This window comes from Dermacentor andersoni, chromosome 4 (genome assembly GCF_023375885.2).
Source record: "Dermacentor andersoni chromosome 4, qqDerAnde1_hic_scaffold, whole genome shotgun sequence".
Taxonomy (NCBI): domain Eukaryota; kingdom Metazoa; phylum Arthropoda; class Arachnida; order Ixodida; family Ixodidae; genus Dermacentor; species Dermacentor andersoni.
The window spans coordinates 52877937-52900139 of record NC_092817.1 but is presented as its reverse complement, the minus strand read 5'-3'; the positions used below and the strand labels follow the sequence as shown (position 1 = coordinate 52900139).

The following is a 22203-nucleotide window of genomic DNA, read 5'->3' as shown; positions in this document are numbered from 1 at the left end:
AGAAGGTGTGCTGGGCTCGTTAGCTAAAAAAGTCCTGTTTTCACTCTCCTACGCACACCTGTCGGCGAATCCTTTTTTCAATGATTTCTTGGCCGTGCCTGCCACGGGCGTCTCAGCATAGGTGCGGCGTTCTGTTGCTGTGGACGAACGAGGCCGCGTTGTCGATTCCCCGCTGCCGCTTTTCGCATTGCGATGTAAACCGAACGCAAGACCGTTTGTGCGTCTCCTCTTTTTGAGGGCACGTTAACCCTGTAAGGCCTAAACGCAGTTTCACGCGAAGGGAAATTCTTCGTCAAAAACAAACGACGGTCGCTCATTCAGAAGCGGCTTATTAGTGAGCAGAATACCATGGAATATCAACTAGCCCGTGCCCAAACCTTGTTTTAGTGAATAGATTGTCGAACTGTCCATATGCACAGCTGTAACTTCCGTCCAGCTGAACAAAAACGTAATTGTGGTATTTCCTTTACGTTCCCCTGTTTTCTATCAGCGTTTGCATGCACGAAAGTCAGCATATTGTGTAAGATGCGTTGTGCATAACAGCGTTACATAGCCCCAGGTGGTCAAAAGTAACGCGGAGTTCACCCCAACGGCGACTGTGATATCGTGCGAGTTGCTTTTGGATGTCAAACCCCGTAATGCAATAATGTAATGTCGTTTTCTTAGCGTACGTAATGACAGAGGTCAACAATTGCACATTAGAAGCGAAGCACAGGCAGCCAGTGATGCGTGACGGGGTCCTTCCACCTGATCGGCACATGTTTTTTGGTTGAGTTGAAATGTTTGTTGAAGACGAATGGAATGTCCGCACTGGTGCAGCTGTCGCAACCTGTCCATGAATTTTCTCCCACTCATGATGGCAGCTGTACAGTGAGAAAAGGTTAAGCCCAGGATGCGAAGCATACTAGCCTTTATTTTAGTTGTTGAACCACTGTTTAGCCTGGTGAACTGCTGTTGCTTGGCTATATTTGGTTCGGCTAGACGAAGAAACAACTCATGCGTTACTCTGCTTCGCCTTCAAGAGTGGAACGCGACAGCGTTCCCGTCGACCCGCCAAGGGGTGTAAGACAATGGGCTACGGCGCAGCGACTACGCGCCCCGCATTGGACGCGGTGAGCGTCGAGCAACGCAGCGTTCGGCGCGGCAACGAAATGTGCGCCTGAGCAAGCGACGCACGCCTGAGCCTTTAAGGCCCGTATTCACAAACCAACCTTATACTTATCTTTTGCCTTCCTTACCTTTTCAGCGCCTTGACGCGTTTCATAAACAAACCTTATGCTTAAGTCGAACCTTTCCTTAACCTTACCGGCTCGGAAAAGGAGCCTTCCTTAAGGTAGCCCGGCAGCTACCTTAAGGCGCCACTTATTATGGCCGACCACGCAAGCAGCTTTTCGGAGCTAGTCGATTTTGTCGCCCTATTAAGGGAAGCCGATGTTCGCGCAGCCCTTCCTTATGTAAAGCTCATCCGGCGTGTACTCAGGGACCGTCAGAATGTCATCGAGATGTACAACGACCGCGAGTTTCTTGGCAGGTTCCGCTTTTCAAAACGAGCGGTGGTACACCTTCTCTCCATCCTGCCACTTGCTCCGAGCCCAGACGATCGCGGTTCGCCCGTGCCGCCACTTCTACAGCTCCTCGTGACCCTCCGTTTCTACGGCGGCGGGACGTTTCAAGTGGTCACTGGTGACTTGGTCAGCATATCGCAGCCTTCAGTGTCTCGCATCATTGAACGTGTGACGACTGTGATCGCAGCGACATTGTTCCCAGCACTCGTGAAGCTCCCCGATGCCGCACAAGCATCTCGAGTGATGGACGAATTTTATCGAATAGCGAAGTTTCCTGGTGTGACAGGGTGCATGGACTGCACCCACATCAGGATCAAGAGCCCTGGAGGTAAAGACGCAGAAGTCTTTCGCTGCAGGAAAGGATATTTTTCTTTTAATGTGCAGGTATGTGGAGAGTTCATGTTACAATTATTACGCGTCGAAATACATTCGCAAGTAAATACGGGTCATCGTGCGGCTTCTAACACACTTTCAGCATTATTTCACCCCCGTATTCAGAATTGCATCTTAACTTGAAGCCCATGCTTGACTTGATATGAATGACGCCTTGTGCGAACGCGCCGAAGACGCTCATTGCGTTTCTTTTGGTGCGTTGACGACAGGCGTCGTTTAGATCAAGTCAAGCATAAGATGCATTTCTGAATACGAGGTTTAAAGCTATTCTGTGCACAACATACATATTATGGCACATCGCTTTGAGCACTAGCCACAATTTCCCAAATGCGTTTATTTGCAACTGCTGTAACCGAATGGGGGCTGAATTTTTAATATTCTAGTAGGGTTCTTTTTTCTTTTCAATTTACGGATATATATATACTGCATGACTTCACAAAAGCACGTTAAAAGGCTAAAGAGTGAATGTATGGCTTGTATCCCAGTATGTTATTTTATCATGGTAAGGAAGTTTAGCTTACCAGAATGATTACTGACCCATTGCAGTGATGGTGCGCTCTCACATTACAGCAAGGGTATTTTGGGACGTAGCTATAATGCATGCCAACGTGAAAGCATATCATGAGAGCTGCATATTCTCTTATTGCAGGCAATCACAGGACCTCGTTTGCAGTTTTTTGATCTTGTCGCCAGTTGGCCAGGCTCCAATCACGACAGCCGTATATTTGACAACAGCCATGCCAGAGCACGCTATGAGGATGGGGAAGTTCAAGGTGTGCTCCTCGGAGACATGGGATACGCTTGCAGACGTTATCTAATGACACCACTAAAGGAACCGAAAAGTTCAGCGGAGCGCAGGTAAGCATGTAGCTGAACGGTAACAGGGCAACATAATGAGTAGGGATTAGATTTTTACCATTCATATTAAAATGCATTCCTCCAAAGGTACAACAACTCCCAGAAAACGACAAGGTGCACAATCGAGAGGGTCTTCGGCATCTGGAAAAGAAGGTTTCCGTGCCTCGACATGAAATTGCAGATAAAGACGTCAACCTCTGTTCTGGTCATAACAGCGTGTGCTGCACTGCACAATCTCAGCCGCCACCTGAATGACCCAATCCCTCCGGACGTTCACCCAGCTCCTGCTGCACCTCCTCCTACTGCCACACAACAGGGTCCTGCCGCACAGCCAGGTCCACCAATGCCACCTGATGAGCCACAGCAATCAGACACTGAAGATGGGTTCAGAGCCCGCAGGCGTATCATTCGCGACTATTTTTCTCGCTAAGAACAAATAAACAACATTGCTTCCAAAGAACAAAATATTTTTATTCCAACTGCTTTTTCAGCAGCTGCATTTTCAATGTCAGAAGCGCTGCCTTCGCTTCGGCATTTTTTAGTTTTTGCGCATTGATGGCCTTGCGTTCTTTTCGCTCAGCCCTCGCAAATCGCATACGCTGCAAGTGCTCCTTCCGCCTGTTCACTCGTTCTTCTGCAACAGCTTCTAGCCGCGCATGAATTTCCTTTTCGAGCTGTGAAGTTCTTGCTGTGCTGCCCCGTTTCCGAACAAGTGGAGGCAGTGGACGTGTGGGTCTGTTCACGCTCTGTTGGCTCACAGGCTCTTGTGGAGCTTGAGATGCTTGCGGTTCGCCTAAACATTCCGTCTCTGTGCAATAGGTATCGGCGTTCAAAGGGCTCAATGGTTCCAATTCCCAGATTGGGTCATCCTGGTTGGCGTGATGACCTGCAAATTCAGTACCTGCAAAACAATATACCATTGTCACGTTTAAGGCATGCATATATGTCATGATAATTGTCACCAGATAATTTTTCCCCTACATCCTGTGAAATTGAGCATTTGGACAGAGTGCTAAACAATAACATCACGGTATGCGCACATCTGCTGAAACTTGCCACTTGTTTACTTATTATGTGAATTTATTGCCAAATATGTCATGAACCTCCTCCAATAAATTTCTTGCAGCACAGGCTAATGCCCAAACATGACCACGTCTTGCCATTATAATTACCTACAAGCCAATTAGCGGATGCTGTTAAGTTGAGGAGCAGCAACTCACATCAGTTGCAGTATTTACAGTGTATCTTTAGAAAATTGGAAGCAAAAAAATTGCTTCGTTCTGAGTGATATAAAATTATGGTTTGCATCTGCACCGCCATAAAAGACCCTCACATAACAGACTCAATTGATACGTAACGTTCTTCAGATAAGGAATTCCTCTGAGGAACATGTTGGTCATGTTAAATACAAAATATGCTTCGTGTATATTACGTAATCACGTTATCACAAAAACAAAGCATGTTTGTACACCATCAGTCATTTTTGAAACATATAGGCAGCGTGCAACAGAAACGACATGCACTTCGCTTGTAAAGACAAGACGCTTATCATTTTACCGTCGCCTTCAGGGATCGCCGCTGGCTGCATGGATGACAACAGCGCAGTAACTACTGCCGTGGCCTCGCTGGTAGCAACGTCGTGTCGCGCACGGTCGCTGTCAAAAGCGTTGTCAATTCGTATTGACATATGCGATGCCACGGCGCCGACTCGCTGCAGCTCTTCTGTGAGCACCGAATCGGCTGCTTTGCCGCCCCCTGAAAAGCATGAAGTTCAAGGAAATACATATTGCAATACCAGCCGATGAAAATATAACACAGTCCTTAAGGAGTCAGTTCAAAACCGATCCGCTAGACATCCACTCTAACTAGTATCGCTTGTCGCAAGGTTCGTAGCAGCGCAACACAAGACACGTACAATATGAAATAAAAAACGGCAACACGGCTCGTCATTCTTTCCTTCCAATTGTCCCTATCTTGTATTGCGCTGTTACGAACTTTACGATAAATCCTAACCAACAGGCCCATTTACTTTCGCTTAGCCAGCGTTTCTCACATGAAGCAAAAGCTTGACGTACCGCTCCTCTCTTCCCGACACCGTATTCCCCCCTTACTGCACCGCCAGTACACAGAAGCGTTTTATAACCATCTTTACTGATAAACCGATATGTGGGCATTGTTTATTGCGTTTTGAAGAGCACTTGCTTCGTCTTTCCAACAAGACGCGTACGTTCGGCACTCCGATTTGGATTAAGGTAAGCTTTTGACAGCCTTACTCTATCCATTTTTTTTATGCCTGTTTGACAAAATATATTACACGGCCTCAAAATCAGACTTCTTCATCTCGATCTGTTGGCACTGTTGTCTCGTTGGCTGGCGCGGCTGCCATGCTGGCGCCAGCCATGCAACAAAACAGCGTTGCATGGCAGACACTGGTGACACCGCAAACGCGCCGGAACGCTCCGTGCGTTTGCTTAGGCGGCCCGTCCGGGCTGAGTGGACGCGGCGCTCACGGATTATGCGACGACACCCGGTGGTGCCGTTGCTCTCTATTTTTGTTTTGACACACGAAAAATGAGAAGAAATATAACTCACCAGTTCGGAACAGCTCCTTTGTGTCGGTGGCTTTCGCCCTGCGCCACTTCTCTTTCAAGTTGTCCCAACACTTGCGTAGCTGATGCTCCGTGCGCGGGTGGACTCCGTTCTTACTGTTGAACTGTTGTTCTATCTGCTGCCATTTCTTTTTCTTCTCGCTCAGGGACACCGCATCAGTACGCTTGTTCTCCAGCACGTTGCTCTCTCTCGTCACCAAGTCAATCAAAATTCCCCGCTCCTCCTCCGTAAAGTTGATTTTTTTCCTCTCAGTGGCCATTCCCACAACAGATCTTACAATAAGCAAACGAACACTTCAAAACACAAATAAATGAACAAATAAGGAAATAAATAAATAAATACGCGCAATATTTACAGCATCTAAAAGTACAAAGCGCAAGTTATAGCTAACACACAAGAGAAAAGGTGAAGGAACTGCGCTCGAGCACCGCAAAATGGAAATGGAAAATGAAACACCGCAAATGAAAAAAAAAAAAAAAACGGCAACGCGTGTTGCCAGATGAGAGACGCGCAACAGCTAGAACGCGCTCTTTTCACATTGCTTTTTCACAACGCGTAATAATGCGCCATCCAATTTTTATATTTATTGTTCTCAGCGACAAAAATGTGTTTCCTTTCTAATAACTGAGCGGTTTAAGGCCAAGAAAACTTCATAGCCTCGCACCCATGCTCATCTCTTATGACGATAAGGCCGCCTTCGATAAGGACGCCTTTTCACGCAATAAGGGACGCTTCTGAATCATACCTTGGCCTTTTCTCAACCTTATACTTTCCTCATCCTTATAAAAGGGCGCCTTATAGCGTTAAGATAAGGTTGGTTTGTGAATACGGAAACAGCTCGTTTCTAAGGCAACACCGCACTCACTAGAGGCGCTTTTGTACCGCTTTGAAGCATCATACTCGTGGCTCAGTGGTAGCGTCTCCGTCTTACACTCCGGAGACCCTGGTTCGATTCCCACCCAGCCCATCTTGCAAGAGTTGAGCCAAAGCCACCTAGAAACAAGCGCAGCTGCTTATATACCGCCGCGACGCCGCGAGCGACGGCGCGAGTTGGAGCCCCGTTTCTCCTCTGTCGTGACGTCACGGTGTCACGTGGTCAGCCTTGAAGGCGACGCCGCGAGCGACGGCGCGAGTTGGAGCCCCGTTTCTCCTCTGTCGTGACGTCACGGTGTCACGTGGTATGGCATGGGGTCACGAAATGTCATTGAAGGCGACACCGCCGCGCCTGAGGAGCTGGGTTGAGCTCTAGTAATATGCTTCGCATAAAAAGACCGACAAGCATTGAAACTCAGAAGACAAGCCCATTCGCGTGTCTTCTGCGTTCTGCCTGCGTAGTCTGTGGCCGCACAGAAAAATCACTGTACATTACCTGTGTTTCTACTCCTTTTGCCGTAATTTATCGCGCTAGATTGCCATCTTGAATCGACACCACATAGGGTATTTTTCATATTTTCTTCCACATATCCCCACACGGTATTGGCCACGTACGCGCCATGTTTGTCTGTGTACATGCGTGCGTGTGTGTGTGTATTTAACGCAACGCTTTCTTTGTCTACTATTGCATGGTTTGGCCTGTGTCGGTCGGTCGGTCGGTGGGTCGCTGGTCGGGTTCTCGCCTAGAAGATTCGCATTCACTTCCTTAAGTGAAGGCGAATCCCGCCAGCGGGCCCGCTCCATTTCTATTTAGAAACGGAGTGGGCCCGCTGGCGAGATTCGCACCCCGGCCGCCAGCGCAGCAGCGCTAACAATTAGGCCACAACCGCGCTTTTCCCCCTTCATGGTATTTACTACAAATACAAAACATGCGCGGTTAAGTTATTTGCATAGTGGCCCAAAATGCCATAGTCTCGTCTACAAGAACAAAACGAAGACTTCAGTTATTACAGCATACAGAATTTCCTAAAAGGGAGGCAAAAGTATATACTTCATCAATATTGGGTATCGGTAAGTCTGGTGGGAAGTCTTTTTAATCAATTGAAATACCTTTATGTAGGCCATCACCACACCTACATTTCTCTCGCTCCATTGTCATCTGGCTTTTTGAGATCATCGTCGCCTGCTGATGATGACCATGATTTACATGCTATGGCGCATATAATTCACAGAGGGGGATCGGCCAAGAAGCGCCTTCGCATGTTCGTGATGATTATGATTCACATACTATGACACATGCCCAAAACGAGGTCCTGTAAAAGGTACGGCTGGTAATGTTAAAATAAATAAGGAGAAATAAACAAATACAAGCCTATCTAGCATTTGTCACGTCACGTAGCACGAGGAGGCGAGATCACGTGCTCGGGCCAATTTACGGCAAACGCGCAGGAATGAAACTGGCGAATTTAAAGCGTTTTGCTAGCCGGTTCACAAAAGCGTCGCTGGAGATAGATGTGAAGCGAAGCTTGTGTGCGTTGGAACATGTGCGTTGGATCTCCATAATTTTTTGTAATGTAGTGTGTTGTTCCTTGTATGAATTCCTGGACGCACAGTCCCGTCAAGGCCTCTCTGCTCTCTGAATTAACGCCGGGCAAATGAATATTCTTTATTCTCCTGCCACCCCCACCCACCCCCCTCAAGAAAAAAAGAAAATATTTGTCGATAATGCATTTCAACTTTTTGTCCAAGTAATGTCCTCCTCTTCGAGTAGACCAGCACACGAACTAGAATTGGGCTATCTGCCACAGGCTATCTGCCATTGGCTATCAACCACTTTTTGAAAGTGTTCGCTGAAATGCCCTGCTATCGCAATAAAAAGTCCGTTGGCCCGTCACCTACCCCTATAAATTGAAACGGTAGTTAGACGCACGGATGAACTATATTCGAGCGATATGTTTACGGTGTAAATACAGAAACTATATATGGGACGAACAAACTTTGCGCCAAGTCAGCGCGAAGTCGTTTTATTCCTCAGCCAGGCTACGCGCTATCATCACCGCATTACCCCGTGACAATAAACGATCAAGATTTTCCAGCATCTGCTCACTCTTACAAACCACACCATATAGCACTTCTTTACAAACATTTCTTTAGAAAGTCAGTGGAAAGTCGACATACATTTATCTACAAACTCTACAGTCTGTCTTATATAATTTTTGAATGCCAGCCCTAAGGCCAACTCTCAAGAATTTGTCATTAATTTGCTCCCTTTGCTGATAAGAAGTTTGCTGTCGTGATTACACGCTGCCTGGTCTTACGAAACAATTAAACCTTCGAAGTATTTTGTTAACACGCGTAGTCAACCGACATCAGTGAGGGGCAAGAAGTGCGCCTTGTTTTGAACGTGTGCATCACTCGACGGGTCGTGATAGTTGCACACTAAATCGGCTGGTTGCATAGACCAATCCACTTGATGACTATGTTCTTCCTGTCTTTACTTTCACTTCGTATTCGCACCTGTTTATCTGCTGATGAAAGATACAAATTGTCATCCGCCCGACAGTAGCACAAAGCCATGCAAAGCAAATATTCGTACTACAGTTTGGTGGATGAAAATTTTCCCATTTCATGAAAAGTCCTTCATATTGCAGGCTTTCGCAGAACTGATATGACATGTTTACCAACTGCCCCACTGCTGGTCAGCCGGGCGGAATGCAGGCTAACGAGGTTTTAATAAATTATGAGTGCAGCCTCAGCCTCGGCTTTTGCGGAGCTTCGTTTTTGCATAGCAATATACTAGGCGGCACACTTTCGAGAATCATTTAAATGTAGGTAAAAGAGAGAAAGAAATTATGAAAATCCCTGTCGACCTGTGGGACGCTCCATTACAGCTGAATGTCAGCTGGTCGTTAAAAATTTGTTCCCGTTCATAGAGTTGTGCTTCGTGTTTTCGAACTTAGTTGCATATCGTCGGGACCATCTCTGAAAACTTTACCCTCTACCCGTGTCGCCGCACCTTATGTATTATGTGGGTTTCAAGGGGAGAACCAGAATTCGAGACTTGCTAAAGAAAAAAAGAAGACCTGGTTGAAGAGCTGTTCTATGCAAGCCTTCGCAAGGCAACGCTCTTCTGCACCGCGAAGGATGTGTAGTAGTGGTCCCCAAAATTAATGAATGTGGGTTGGCGGGAATGTCTACACTAAACAGGTAAAATTGACGCGCAACATCCACTTATCGCCATAAAAATATAAGACGCATTAGGGTACTGGTAGGGTATGAGCGTGCGCTGCCTCTAAATTATGATATTTAGTAATGAGTGTTACGACGCCCAGCCTGGTGACACGTGCGTCGTTTTTAGTAACCTAGGCAGAAGTTACTCATTGAAAAGGGGAGGAAGGCGTACGTTGTTTACAGAACTTCGTTTGAGTGGATACGCTCGTTACCAGGACAAGCTGCCTAAATGAGCTTCGAGTGCTCGTTATTTTGCATGGAGGATGCAGTAGACGACGTTTAGTTAGTAGGTATAGCGAAACTGCTCACGTTGCATGGACGCGAGGTTTCTTTGGATGCGCCATATTAGTGACATTGCGTAGAAGGATTTGAGCGTTGCTTTGAATGAATACTAATTTTTGTAGTCTGTGATCTTCGCATTTTCTGTGAGCATTGGAACGTGTCTTGAGGCCCTATTAACTTTAGTAGATGAATACGAAACCAGGATTGTCAGTGAACTCCAGAATATTTGTCCAGCGGGAAGTTTTCAAAAACTACAGCGAGGCGAGCGCAAAAGCTGCTGAACTGTTACTGCCTTTTAAGCATGAAACGCTTTTAGCTGCATTTATAGGCGACCTCCAAGTGACCTTGAACCAAAAGCCAGAGCCGTTATCCGGGCATGTTGCGAGAACAAAACGAGGTCGTCCGGGCAACCAGTCAAAACATGAAAAAATGTGGCCTCAGGTCCCTAACCCTTTTTACAGGACCGCATTACATACGCTAGTTACTGCCCAAACAAGTTAAAAAAATATTGCTTTCGACTTTCAAATGTTTGTTCACAATACGACTCAAGCTGTAACTCCTAGTAAGCTGGAGTTTTATTTGTCGTTTCCAATAGCGACGTTCAAAAGGCAGATACAGGGCACCATACATTTCATTGTCATCTTTTGGCACTGAGACAGGGTTGCCTGTGCTCTTGAGAAGGCCAGCGGTCCGTGAATTCCGCGGCGCGGGTTTCGCGTCGCCTCGTTCAGGCGATTTTCTTATAGCTGGGCAGTGCGCTCTGTCTTCCTGGCGTTTTTTGCTGCCTGTCGTGCCACCTTCAGCCGGTTTTCTTCTTCTAGCTGGGCAGTATTCATATGGACCAGTGCACAGTATAGAGTGGTACGGTGTGGGGCAGTGTGGTATATATGGGTGTGGCGTTTCTAACATGCGCTACTCCCATTTTAAGATTGTGGTTAGGATCATCTCCAACCAATCGGCTTTGCCGGTTGCCATTCCATGCTTACATCTGCTCTCGATTACGGGAGCACCAGCAATTTTTTTCCGACTCTTGTACACGCTTTCACACTGTAGGCATTTTTTTTTTGCGATCAGGTTACAACTTACGGTCATTGCTGGTTCATCAAATGGTACAAGCAAAGTGCCGTACAAAATGTTGTTGGCAAAACTGTCGCCTTTCTTAACATTCACCCACTCGTCCTAAACAGGCCCTAAAATTTTATAACGAACCTAAAGCAATTTGTTTATGTAAAAAGACTGCTCTTCTGCATCACCTCGTGCGATATCATGCGTTTTTCAGAATACAGTGCTTAGCCCTTTGTTCTTTATCGCATGTAATAATGACCTGCCTACTAGTTTCCGGAATCATTATGTTATTTGCTGACGACTGTCTCTATCTGCCAATTAGCAGCATTAACGACATTCAAACACCTCAATTGGACTATAATCACGTTCAAAAGTGGGGCAGTTATTGGCTTATGTCACTTAACGTTAACAAGAAATCTCTTCCATTTTTTTTATTACTGCAAGCAAAGCTACCCTACAGCAGAATACCTCCTTTGTAATTTCGCAATTTCATCTGTAATCTCGTGTACATACTTAGACATAGAATTCTCTTCTTATCTTTCTTGATCGCGGCGCTGTAACCAAGGTAATCAACGAAGCTAACCACGTTCTTGGCCACCTACGCTGAAACTTATGCTTAGCGCCATCTTCTGTAAAATTATTGTCTTGTAATTCTCCCCTCAGCCCCAATTTTACCCGCCGCGGTTGCTTAGTGGCTATGGTGTTGGGGCTGCTAAGCACGAGGTCGCGGGATCGAATCCCGGCCACGGCGGCCGCATTTAAATGGAGGCGAAATGCAAAAATACCAGTGTACTTAGATTTAGGTGCACGTAAAGAACACCAGGGGGTCCAAATTTCCGGAGACCCCCACTACGGCGTGCCTCATAACCAGATCTTGGCTTCGACCCGTAAAACCACATAATTTATCTTTTTCCCCCTTCAGGCCAAAACTAAAATGTGCATGCGCCACGAGGGGCCCTACTCAATTGAACCTAACCTAACAAAAACACATCTGTTGAAAACCGTGCAACTAGGTTTATTCTCTCCGACTACTCATAATATAGCCGCGTCACAAAAATAAAGCCCCTAATTAGCCTTCCCTCATCTTGCACTTCGTCGCAGTGTCGCTCGACTCTGCCTCCTTTAATTGATAAATTTTATCGCGAACCTTCTCGTCTATCTGCGATCACCGCAACTCATCGCCACTCTAACCGATTCAACCAAGACAAAGCCGTATACAACCGCCCCTAATCCGGACCGCAGCTTACTTATTTTTTTTCGTACGCCCATCGAGCTGTCTTGCTGCAGACGTCACGCACCACTTTCGGCGATACTACCGCCTTGGCCACGCCTTCGCGATCGACACACGCTGATTGGCTGTTTAGCAAAATCGGATGAACTGATTGGCTGGTTGAGCGTTATGCGTCATCTTACTTTGTTCCCCCAGCCAATCACCGCGCGCCTGACGCCGATACTATCGCCTAGGCAGGCGATAGTATTGCCGAAGTGGATCCAGGGGCGCTATAACGTAAAACTATTCCAATTCTGCTATCAGCCCTCCACGATTAGTCAAAAACTTTTTTCGACCACGCCCACTTCACCAGTCTGTCACGCGACGTCACGAAAACCGCGATACCTCCCCATCTGATATGATGTGTACACACTGATTATGCATGATTATGCATGCATGACAGAAAAAAGAAAAACAGTTATTTCTGATTCGACCCCTTTTCGCCATTAGCCCTCGGCTATTGGTAAGTTTTCGGGCTGCACCCACTTCACCTGCCTGTGACCCGACGTCACAAAACCGCCCTAACTCACCGCGTCAAGTGACGTGTACGCGATAATGATGCATTAATATGCCGAACAAAACTGCATTTTCTTCGGAATAGCCGCAGGCTGCCCCGTTCCGAAAGGAATAAAAGATGGCTGCCGCCGATCGCTGATATGCTGGCTACTCGCACCTGCCGGAGAGCATGGGCGTATTTGAGTATAATAAAACTTCTTGCGTGGCCGTGTAACGTTTTCGAGCCCTTTCGGCACGTTTACCACCTCATTCTGCCAACTCTTCTTTGCTGAGGGTCAGTTTTAGCGTCATTCTTAAGCTTCCGTTGCATGCCGCCGTGATTTTCGACCAGCCACCACAAGCTACGTAAGGGAAAGCCGACCAATCACAGACGCCGGCACCACCCTCTTCATCCGGTTATCGATTTTCAGTGCACTGGCTCTGCCCCAGTGAATCCCTCTCCACTTGAGCGTTCTCCTCGCCTCTTGTAGCCAATTAGATACGACAAGCCGCTCAGTGTAGGCATTGTTATTCGTTTTTCAAGCAAACAAAAGTGACCTCCTATGAACGAGGAGAGCGTTTGATTGGTCTGTTCAGACAACCGTGCGGGTGACCTCCCGGTGCTTGCGTCGGTGGTTACGCAAATTTGACGTCAGGAAATTGGAATAGAAACATATTGGAATAGTTTTACGTTATAGGGCCCCAGCTCTACCGTTTTAAGGAAGGCACTCTACATTTGCTCTAGTAAATGTGACTTGCCCTTCATGTAAAACCCCTTAACAGGGACCTTTGAGATATAGGTAATAAATCAATGAACACCTTGTGTACCCATCTAGGCAAAAAACAAATAAATGGTGAAAAATACGCAAAGTTTCGCACCGGAATCTTAGAAGCAGCAGCCTTCATTCGCCGGGAGCGTGCTTTATGACGCCACAATACCGCGCCTCGACAAACACGGACGCTTCATGAGACGCGTAGTATACAGGTGTCTCTTTTTTTTATTTTTTCCTTTTTTAGAAATGAGCTGTGGCAGACAGCACAATTTTAATCCACGAGCATGATCGCTCGAAGAGCCAGACATTAATTCATATTAAATCGAAATGCACAATAGAATATATAACAAAAGTTTACTAATTAACGTATTAACTAGCTACTTAATGGCCCATATGGACCTCACGAATTGTAGCTATGGAGTGAGCTCGGACGGCATATCCACGTGGCAAGAATTCAGAGACGGACACCAGATGTGGTAATTGCGCCGTCAATCTTGCGGCGAAAATACGGCATTGTTCCGCTTACCGTTTTAACGAAACACCTTTTGATTCCTTGAAGCACAAAAATAACTGGAACACCAATGCATTTTGTCTCAGACTTTGGGAATGAATACATTGAAGCCAGCGTCTTCCTCATAATTTGTTCTAAGGGGATACGCCTTGCCAACTCGCCTGCTACAATTAGGAGAAAAAATTGATTACACTTGTGTTCATCAGATCGAACTTTAAGCATACGGTTTGTATACGACAAGTAGCGAAACTTCATAGTGACTACTGCTTGATTGTATAGTTAACTGACACTTTTCTCTCTGCTGCCTTCGCGACGAGTGCGGCTGGGAATCTAGCAGCGGTCCTGCGTGTCAGCACGACCGCGTATCGATCTCAGTCGCTCTGTGCACTCTATACAAATGCATATCAATGGCGCGCAGACGCAATTTTCAGACGACCAAAATTGCGGCCAGATGTATATGCGTCGTTGAGCTTCGATCCGCCAGGCTTCTCTCGTTATTGTGTAAGTGCCTGCTACGATGGGACTGCGACAGCTCGAATACCATGACAGAAAAATGAAAGGCATGCACGCGAACTGTGCGACAAACAGGGGAAAAAAAATACCGTACTTTCAATGCTTAAGCGGGGCAATGTTCCTATGGCTTTCTACACTGTCGGAGCGTCTGATACCCGGCTGTCAGTAACTAACACAGTGTGGGAACTGAACCCATCCATTCCGCCATCGAGTGGTTTCATACTAGAGGTAGGAGGGGTGTCCTCGGTACAATCGTTGTTCATTGGAGCTCTGGCGTTCGCGGAATTCATCGGTGCTAGACGCGTATTACAAAACACCAATATGGACATGCAAACCGTACTGCAGCACGACTATTGCCGCAGTTACATTGCCTCGATGTGTTTAAACATATATACGTACTTGCACAGAAGTTGACAGGTCGCAGCTATGCCTATATAGTTGCAGCGTAGTTGAGATAAACAGAAGGGGAGGGACTGTTACAAAAGAGAAGCGATGAGCACCTCTAAACTTTATTTTGACAAAAGAGGGCATTGCCATGGAAGTTAGAATTGACGTCAACTGATCAGTTGCAAAACGATCGTTCGGGTTTTCTATCATGAGCGACTCATTATCGGATGCCTCCCTCGAGCCGGTCAATAATGAGAGCATACGATCAAATTGCGAGCGTGGTGACCAATCACAGACCATTCCGTTCTTGCACGCAAAACAACTTCACTTATGGGGGGTGCAATATGCCTAGACGTAGCCGAAACGAGCTCTAGCTTTTGCGACGCAGCCAGCGCAACGTTTTGTAGTGACCACTGCGCTGGCGTGCATTCTTACCGCACGTTGCAGGCATAGAGACTTTAAAGGTGCCCGAAATTAGCTCAAGAAACCACTTATATAAAGGTAAAGTTACGCATTGTATATACGTTAAAGACGTCAGTCTGAATTTGCAAAACTTTTTGTTCGTAAATGTTGTTTGCTATTGGTTGAAGCCTCCACTAAAGCTGTAAGGTGATGCTTAACTGGTACCTTACGAACAGTTCTAGTGCGAGAACTATTCTCCAAATTTGTAAGAACAATCCCTATTCAGGCGGCCATGGCTGCTACGTCGGCTTACTGCGCCTCCTGGTTAAAGCTAACAGGCATCGCTGTGAAGGCGGCGATAAAGATGAGCAACGCATCCAAAGAGGACACATCACAAGCGCTAATCATCAGGTGGAAATTTATTGCGGAAGAGGGTTTATTGTACACAGTTTACGGCGTATACGCCTGCAAAGCAAGGAAGAAAAGATGACAGCAGATCGCGGTTATAGGTCAGAAAAAAAATGCAAGAGAATCATGAAATGTGGTACAAAATTTACAACAATACCAGTGTGGCACGAGTCTGCCACCGATTCGTACAATCCAAAGGGATCTAACCGCCATCTGTTGTCATGTTCTGTTCATTGTCTTGCGGGAGCATGCACATTATGATGTGTAAATTTCCAGTTGATAGCGCTTGTGCTGTGTCGATTGCTTTCGTCTTCGCCGCACTGTTACATTAACTTGTTCAGTCTTCTCTCCACAACGGAGAATTTATCATACAAATCATGTGTTGCCTGTCTTCGCTAGCCGTCAAAATGCGTACGGTGATATTGCTTTTAGCCGTAGTATTGCATAAAGGCTGTCACCATATGTGGCAGAGCCAGGAAGGATTTTTTGCATGAGCTCTTGCAACTGAGTGCTAAGTCACAGTGGCGCTTTGAGTGCGTGCGTATATATGTGTGTGCGTGTGTTCATGTCTGTGTCTTGCGTATGTATCGTATTCCGCAAAATTTTTCTTATAGCTGCTGCCAAGTCTGGCTCAGTCTCGTTCACGGTGTCACCGAATTGTTACTAGTCATCGCCGCGAATTTTTACTACTCATTGGTGCAAGGCTCAAGCACCGTCGAATCGTGCCACGAGAAAGTTGACAGAGCGAAGGGGCCTTATACTTAGTTGCGTGAATTTCACAAATAAGATTTTGCTAACGTAGGCCGAAGTTGTCGCGTATTCTGTTGATCCGGTACATGAACTGAATAATGCAGCAGCAAAGATGCTTGCGCAGATTACCGCCATGCTTAGTTGTGCTATCCTCGGCAGTGTTTGACGTAAGGGGCTTAGCTTAATTCGAATCGCGACATCAAAGAGCCCAGTGGTAAACTTTGGTGGAAAGCTCACGCTGGATGCACCTCAGCAGACATATTTAATGGAGTCTTTGATAACTAATCTCTGCTTGTGGGATTTGAAAAAAAGAATCTACAACTGTAAATTAACAAAGAAACAGCAAATAATCAGTGAATTATGTAACAGTTACGCTCATGCCATCAACCTGATAAACTATACAGATGTCATATACAGATACCATATACAGATGTCATCCGCCTAGACCGACATCTTCACTGTAATTCGATGGCCTAATGCACGTGGGAGGCTAGTCATGGCGATGTTAAATAGTAAGGAAAATAGAATTTAAAAAAATAGTATTTGGAAAAATAGAAAATAGAAAATAGAAAATAATAGAATAAATAAATATATAGAAAACTAAAAATAGAAATAGTATTTTCGCGCCGTGCTTGTGGCACGGCGTGAAAAATACGCATTTCGTCACTCAAAACGTTCCCAAGAACTCTTAATCAGCGGTCATTCATAAACTTTTAGATGAAGCGGAAACAATCACCGTTGACATCTGTCACTTGTAGCTGGCTGATGAAGGCTGTTTGAGACACACAGTCGTATGCTTTCGAAGCATCGAGAAGAACACCTAGTGCTGAGAAACCTTACTAGATTTGCAAATGTTGAGCAAATTAAAGTGTCCTATATGGCTAAGCAGGTCCAACACATTATCTTAAGCGCTTAAACGCCGCCAAAACCTATTGATACAAATTGGGAGTTTCTGGCCCTGTTGGTCAGCGACACCGGTCCGTATGAGTTCAGGGCTACTGGATCCTTTCTTGGTTTCAGCACTAGCACCGCCCATGCAATTTTACATAAGTTTGGGATGTCGCCTGTCACCCATACTTGATTAAAGAATTCACGTAGCTCACGTCGTCGCTCCACCAGTAGGTTAGTAAGCATCCGGTTAGTGATACATTCTCGTCACATCGTTCCAGATAGCTCCAGATTCCCCATGGTAAAAACAGTATCCATCAGTAATAACGATAGCAGCGGAAATAAGTTGTTTGTGTCCACTGACCTGCCAGAGGAGTATATCAGAACGAATCATTCGGTAAACAAGCCAGTGTCTTCCCTAGTTTCAATTTGAGGGTTTCGACTGGCTTTTGACTTTTCAAAGGCTACTGACCACCCACCACATCCTCGGCATTGGTGTGAAGAAGAACAGGATAAAACGACAACTTGCCCTTAGTTCTCAAGTTTTTTTGACAGGCGAATAGCTGCATGAATTATGTTGTATATCGTTCTTATTTTTTGGTCGCCTTTTGTTCTCATTAGCATTCGTCCCATGCGGGAAGCGCACAGATTTCTTACCTTTAAGTCCGTGGCGGGAAAGTGATCTCGTCGCTGCAGCTTCACGGTAGCTACTCTCTTGCTGTGTAGCATGGCCGCCAAGAGGTCTCCAGAAGATTCGCTTAAATTGTCTCTGTATTCTGTGACGAGCATCCTGTCACAGAACAGGATGCTCGTCCGGTACTTCAGAAACCAGAGATGTTCACGAAAACAGAAAATTATAACTGCCCATTCTTTTTTACTGGTCGTCGATGATATAAGATGTCCATTGAATGCAATGTCAATTCTGTGACAGTGTAAGAGGTTGGCAGTCAGAAAAATGTTGGCCGCTGGTCGTTCATAACACAGAATCCCCAGTGTACAAAGCGTTGACAGTTTGCTTTCCACAAGCGTCAATCACCTTATCACCCAGTGTGTCGTGCGAGTTGAACTCCGCACATGTGATCCTCGGAGCTGGGCAGTCGTGGCAAAGCTATTTCGTCAGCTCTTCCATCAACACCTTCTCACGAGAGCTTACATATACAGACGCCGCGCTGGGACTTCGGTTCTCTGATCGCACTTGTACAGCAGTGACCTCCAAGGCACTACTGCAAAGGTCTTCGGCAGGTAGAACAAAGTGCGGGATTTCAAGCGTGACGTACATGCACAGCCACTGTCGGAGTAGAAAATTCGTTTCACGAATGTGACCTTGCTGCAGCATTCTCACTGTAATTCTGAGCTGTGGTTTATCAGCAATGAGTGACGAAACATAAGCCTATCCTAACAGCGTGGGTGCCGTTCTGCTGAGGAATAGGTTGTATTGTTTACTTTGAGTTTTAATTGTTACCTGTAGATACACTGCGCAACTACCTGATTTGTTGGGCGAGGTTTCCGCCAATAAATAAAATACTTGTGTTTGCAAATAACAGCACACCGTACAATGTGGATCACACTTGTCGAGTGGTCTAGCGACCTGCTGCGGACTGCGCGAGTGTCCGAAGCAGTTGAAGATACTGATTCATAGATCTATTTGTCAAGCAAGTTCTGTAGAATCGCGCACGATGTAGAAATCTTCATGGCGGACATTGTCACCCGCCCGAATCTAGGGCGAAGCTACAAAGGGATTGCCAAGCGGGTTTCTCAGAAAGAAAGCTTCGCAGTTGAAGAAAAATTGTATAGTCCCGTGACTTAAAATGTTCCATAATACATAAATATGCGCACAACAGTTAATTACAATGGTGGGTAACAATGCTTTTTCCATAATAGCGGCGCACGATGTCAGTGTTCGCCAGAAAGATAAGAAAAAAGCTTTTTTTACCCAATACTTTTGTATAGTGGTGGGCAACGGCGATCAGTGACATTTGCCGACTCAAGATCGTATATAACGCAGCTATTCATGGGGAGATACACAGAGACGAAAGAAAGGAGAATGCAGGTAGGTTAAATAGAGCAAAAATTCTGGGAATGAATTCACAAAAATATTATTTAATTAATGTTCTTTGCTACTAGGTGGCCGCGTTGCTAATATGCATGGATGTAATGAAGATTATTAAATATTAAAGTATCCGGGCTGGCTGGCACTTCGAGCGTAAGAAGTTCGTGTGAATGGAGAACGGGGGAAAAGGGAGGTGGAATGGAATATTTAAAACCAACACAAATATTCAAAAGCAGCTTTAGCTAAATCAGCAGTTGTTACCAAGCGCGCTCAAGCTTGCAGAAGCTTGCGTGAACTTCTAAACGTAACCTTTAGTTATATTTGCAGTCTTCACAGAACTCACCCATGTATCTTCAGAATTTCGCATGTCCCTTGAGTAACATGAAATTTTTTATTGCGATAGCAATTATATATGGATACTCCACGCGCATATCTGCGGTCGTCGTCGCCGTCTCTGTCGGCGTCACCGTGGCGCTCTGTATGAAGTCCGAGGGCGGTGATGTCCAAGGTTGGCGATCAAGTCCAATGGTGAATTCCTAGGGCGTGAAAGCGTCCGAGGCTGAGCCGATGATGGCGGCTCAATCTCGCCTGCGCGAAGGAGGAAAGCGGAGTGGAAGCTCGCCGTCTTCCGTCGCACGCAAGGCACCAGAGGGAAGGGAGGGTGGGGGCGTTCTACTCTGGCAGCTGCTGCTTATGGCGCGGCCGCGCGCGGCCGCGCGAGTCCTATTTTGAAAGCGATCTGCGATGAGTACAGAGTCTAGGTGCGTCGTGGGTTCATAGCTTCATGGGTGCTATGTTCTGACCACAAAGTTCCCGTTGAAGCAAGAGGCAGCACGAAGGTAAATTTGCTCGCTGCTGCTGCGACGCTTCCTCACTCCAGCGTTTCCCAGCCAGTTTCTGCAGTCATCGAGTGAAATGTGTTCATGTTTGCTTGTGCGCGCGTGCATGCTTGTTAATTTAGTTAGTAAGCGAATGTTTACAAAATTAAACGGCCGATAAAACTCTCGTCTTACTTCGTATAACTGTCTACTTATTTGCTATCGCAATCGATGTTACGCCTTTCGGGCGGAACTGCGACTTCTTTTACTAGCTTCCGCGGTGTCCGGCCGTTCAACTGGCGCTCATTAAGGCATTGTTACCTAAATACCAGCTTTATGATTTCAACAAACACTCTTTAATATGCTCCAAGAGGATGTGGAACTGGGTCTACTGATTGCCTGAAAAGTTTCAGCCGTTTTCACTATTCACTCGCTTGTTGTAGTTCTTTGCGACTCACCGCTCCATACATAGAAGACGGCGTGCAAAGGGTGGAGGCTCGGCACAGGGGAGGTTGGGTGAGTTTTCACAGATGACGCTATGAAATGTAAACTTGAAGCGTTCATTCGTTTAGGATATGAATGGAAATTCTTTGCGCGACACGTGTAAAATACAGGCGCCGCTATACTACCATTCGGATTTATACGTCATGTTCGCACGTTCACTCTGTATATCGAGTAACAGCATACACTCCAATATTCGGATGTTTCAGCAGATACCGAGGAATGCTGATTGCTCTTCCTCCTCGGCGCGGTTACTTTGTCTTTCGTTTTGCAGGAAGAGCCGAAAACCTCATTTAAGGAATAACTCATTTTCTCTGGTTCTCTCTGTTTTCTTCTTTTCCTCGTGCACATTTGTTCAGTGCAGCTTTAATCACTGCCGTGCTAGAAACAAATCACCGCGTTTCCTTCGTTCGCGCAGTAAACAAACGTTATCTCGGGGCCGTTTGTTTTGGCACCGTGCAAGGAAATCTGAAGCGTTCGATTGCTGGCGCCGTGGTGCATATAGGATCTTCGCTCCGCTTACATAACGCAATATCTTGCTCGGCGCGCATCTCCGAGATGCTCGTTACATTGGTGCATTTCTTTGTTCGCACGTTACCGAGCACCTAGCGTTATCTAGCGCCGTGTCCCGAGCGGTCCAGCATGTTATTGATTCTGGAAGAGGAAACGTTCCGTTGCTGGGAAAAACAATTAAGGTACCTCACAACGTAACAAGAGTGCAGCTAGTATAGGATGAAGGCGCGATGCTTGGTATTGTAGCAGCGTCGGCGTCGATGAAGATGAGAAAACCGGCGGCTGGCTAGGGACAGGCCGAGGAAGTGAAGCGGGCGCGTGGCTCAGATTACGAGCGACAGACGCGATGTGGCCGGGGAGATTTTTTTCGCCGAGGACTGACCGTCAGCTAGGGCCTGCTGCTCAGTAAAAATATACCCCTGTTTATTGTGGCTCATCGTCATCACTGATTTTAGACGCCACAAGATTGGTGACCCGAACGTGATCTGAGCCACGCACCTGCTTCTCTTCCTGTCGGCAATGGCCTATCCTTGCATCCACGAGGACGCACGTACCTGGGCACGTGATTGTCTGATATGCCAACAGCCGAAGCTTCACTGAAACACAAGTGCACCTTTCGGCTTGTTTAATCCACCTTTAGAACGAGCCGGCAAGGTACGCATTGACATTTTGGGGCCATGGCCGCCATCAAACGAGGACACCTACCTCATAACCTGCGTAGATCGCTTTTCTCGATGGGGAGAAGCTTTCCCTCTACCCGACATCCATACTGAAAGCATCTAAAACGCGTTCGTCGTGGGCTAGCTTTCGCGATACGGCGTACCACCTACTATTACAACCGATAGAGGACGCCAGTTTGAATAACCTGTCAACGCTTCCCGGTAAACGATACGGTTACGTAAGCTGCAGTTGCCGGGAAGCATGAAAAGCAGTAAGGGGTCCTTGAACGCTATCGTGTTCCACTCTTAAAGGCAAAGCTTAAGCGTCCTCTAAATTTTCGTGGCTCATTGTCATCACTGATTTTGCACCCCATCGTATAATTGGAAT

The 22203-nt window shown here is 46.4% G+C and overlaps 2 protein-coding genes across 3 annotated transcripts; one reads left to right on the top strand and one right to left on the bottom strand.

Annotated features, from left to right (window-relative positions):
• The first annotated feature begins 1199 nt into the window (after positions 1-1199).
• On the top strand, positions 1200-3246 carry LOC126536673 (putative nuclease HARBI1). The gene is made up of 3 exons (XM_050183702.3): positions 1200-1949; positions 2608-2816; positions 2904-3246. Exons 1-3 carry the CDS (start codon positions 1368-1370, stop codon positions 3244-3246), a joined length of 1134 nt encoding a protein of 377 aa, XP_050039659.1. The 5' UTR covers positions 1200-1367.
• A 20-nt stretch (positions 3247-3266) lies between these two features.
• On the bottom strand, positions 3267-6251 carry LOC129386343 (uncharacterized). 2 transcript variants are annotated; one of them, XM_055074199.1, is made up of 3 exons: positions 5409-6251; positions 4374-4571; positions 3267-3717 (listed from the first exon to the last, which is right to left on the bottom strand). In XM_055074199.1, the coding sequence occupies exons 1-3, from the start codon at positions 5683-5685 to the stop codon at positions 3287-3289; spliced, it is 906 nt and encodes a 301-aa protein (XP_054930174.1). In that variant the 5' UTR covers positions 5686-6251; the 3' UTR covers positions 3267-3286. The 2 variants fall into 2 exon arrangements, with proteins under 2 accessions (XP_054930174.1, XP_054930175.1); XM_055074200.1 differs by having other exon boundaries at positions 3267-3702.
• Between the last annotated feature and the right edge of the window lie 15952 nt (positions 6252-22203).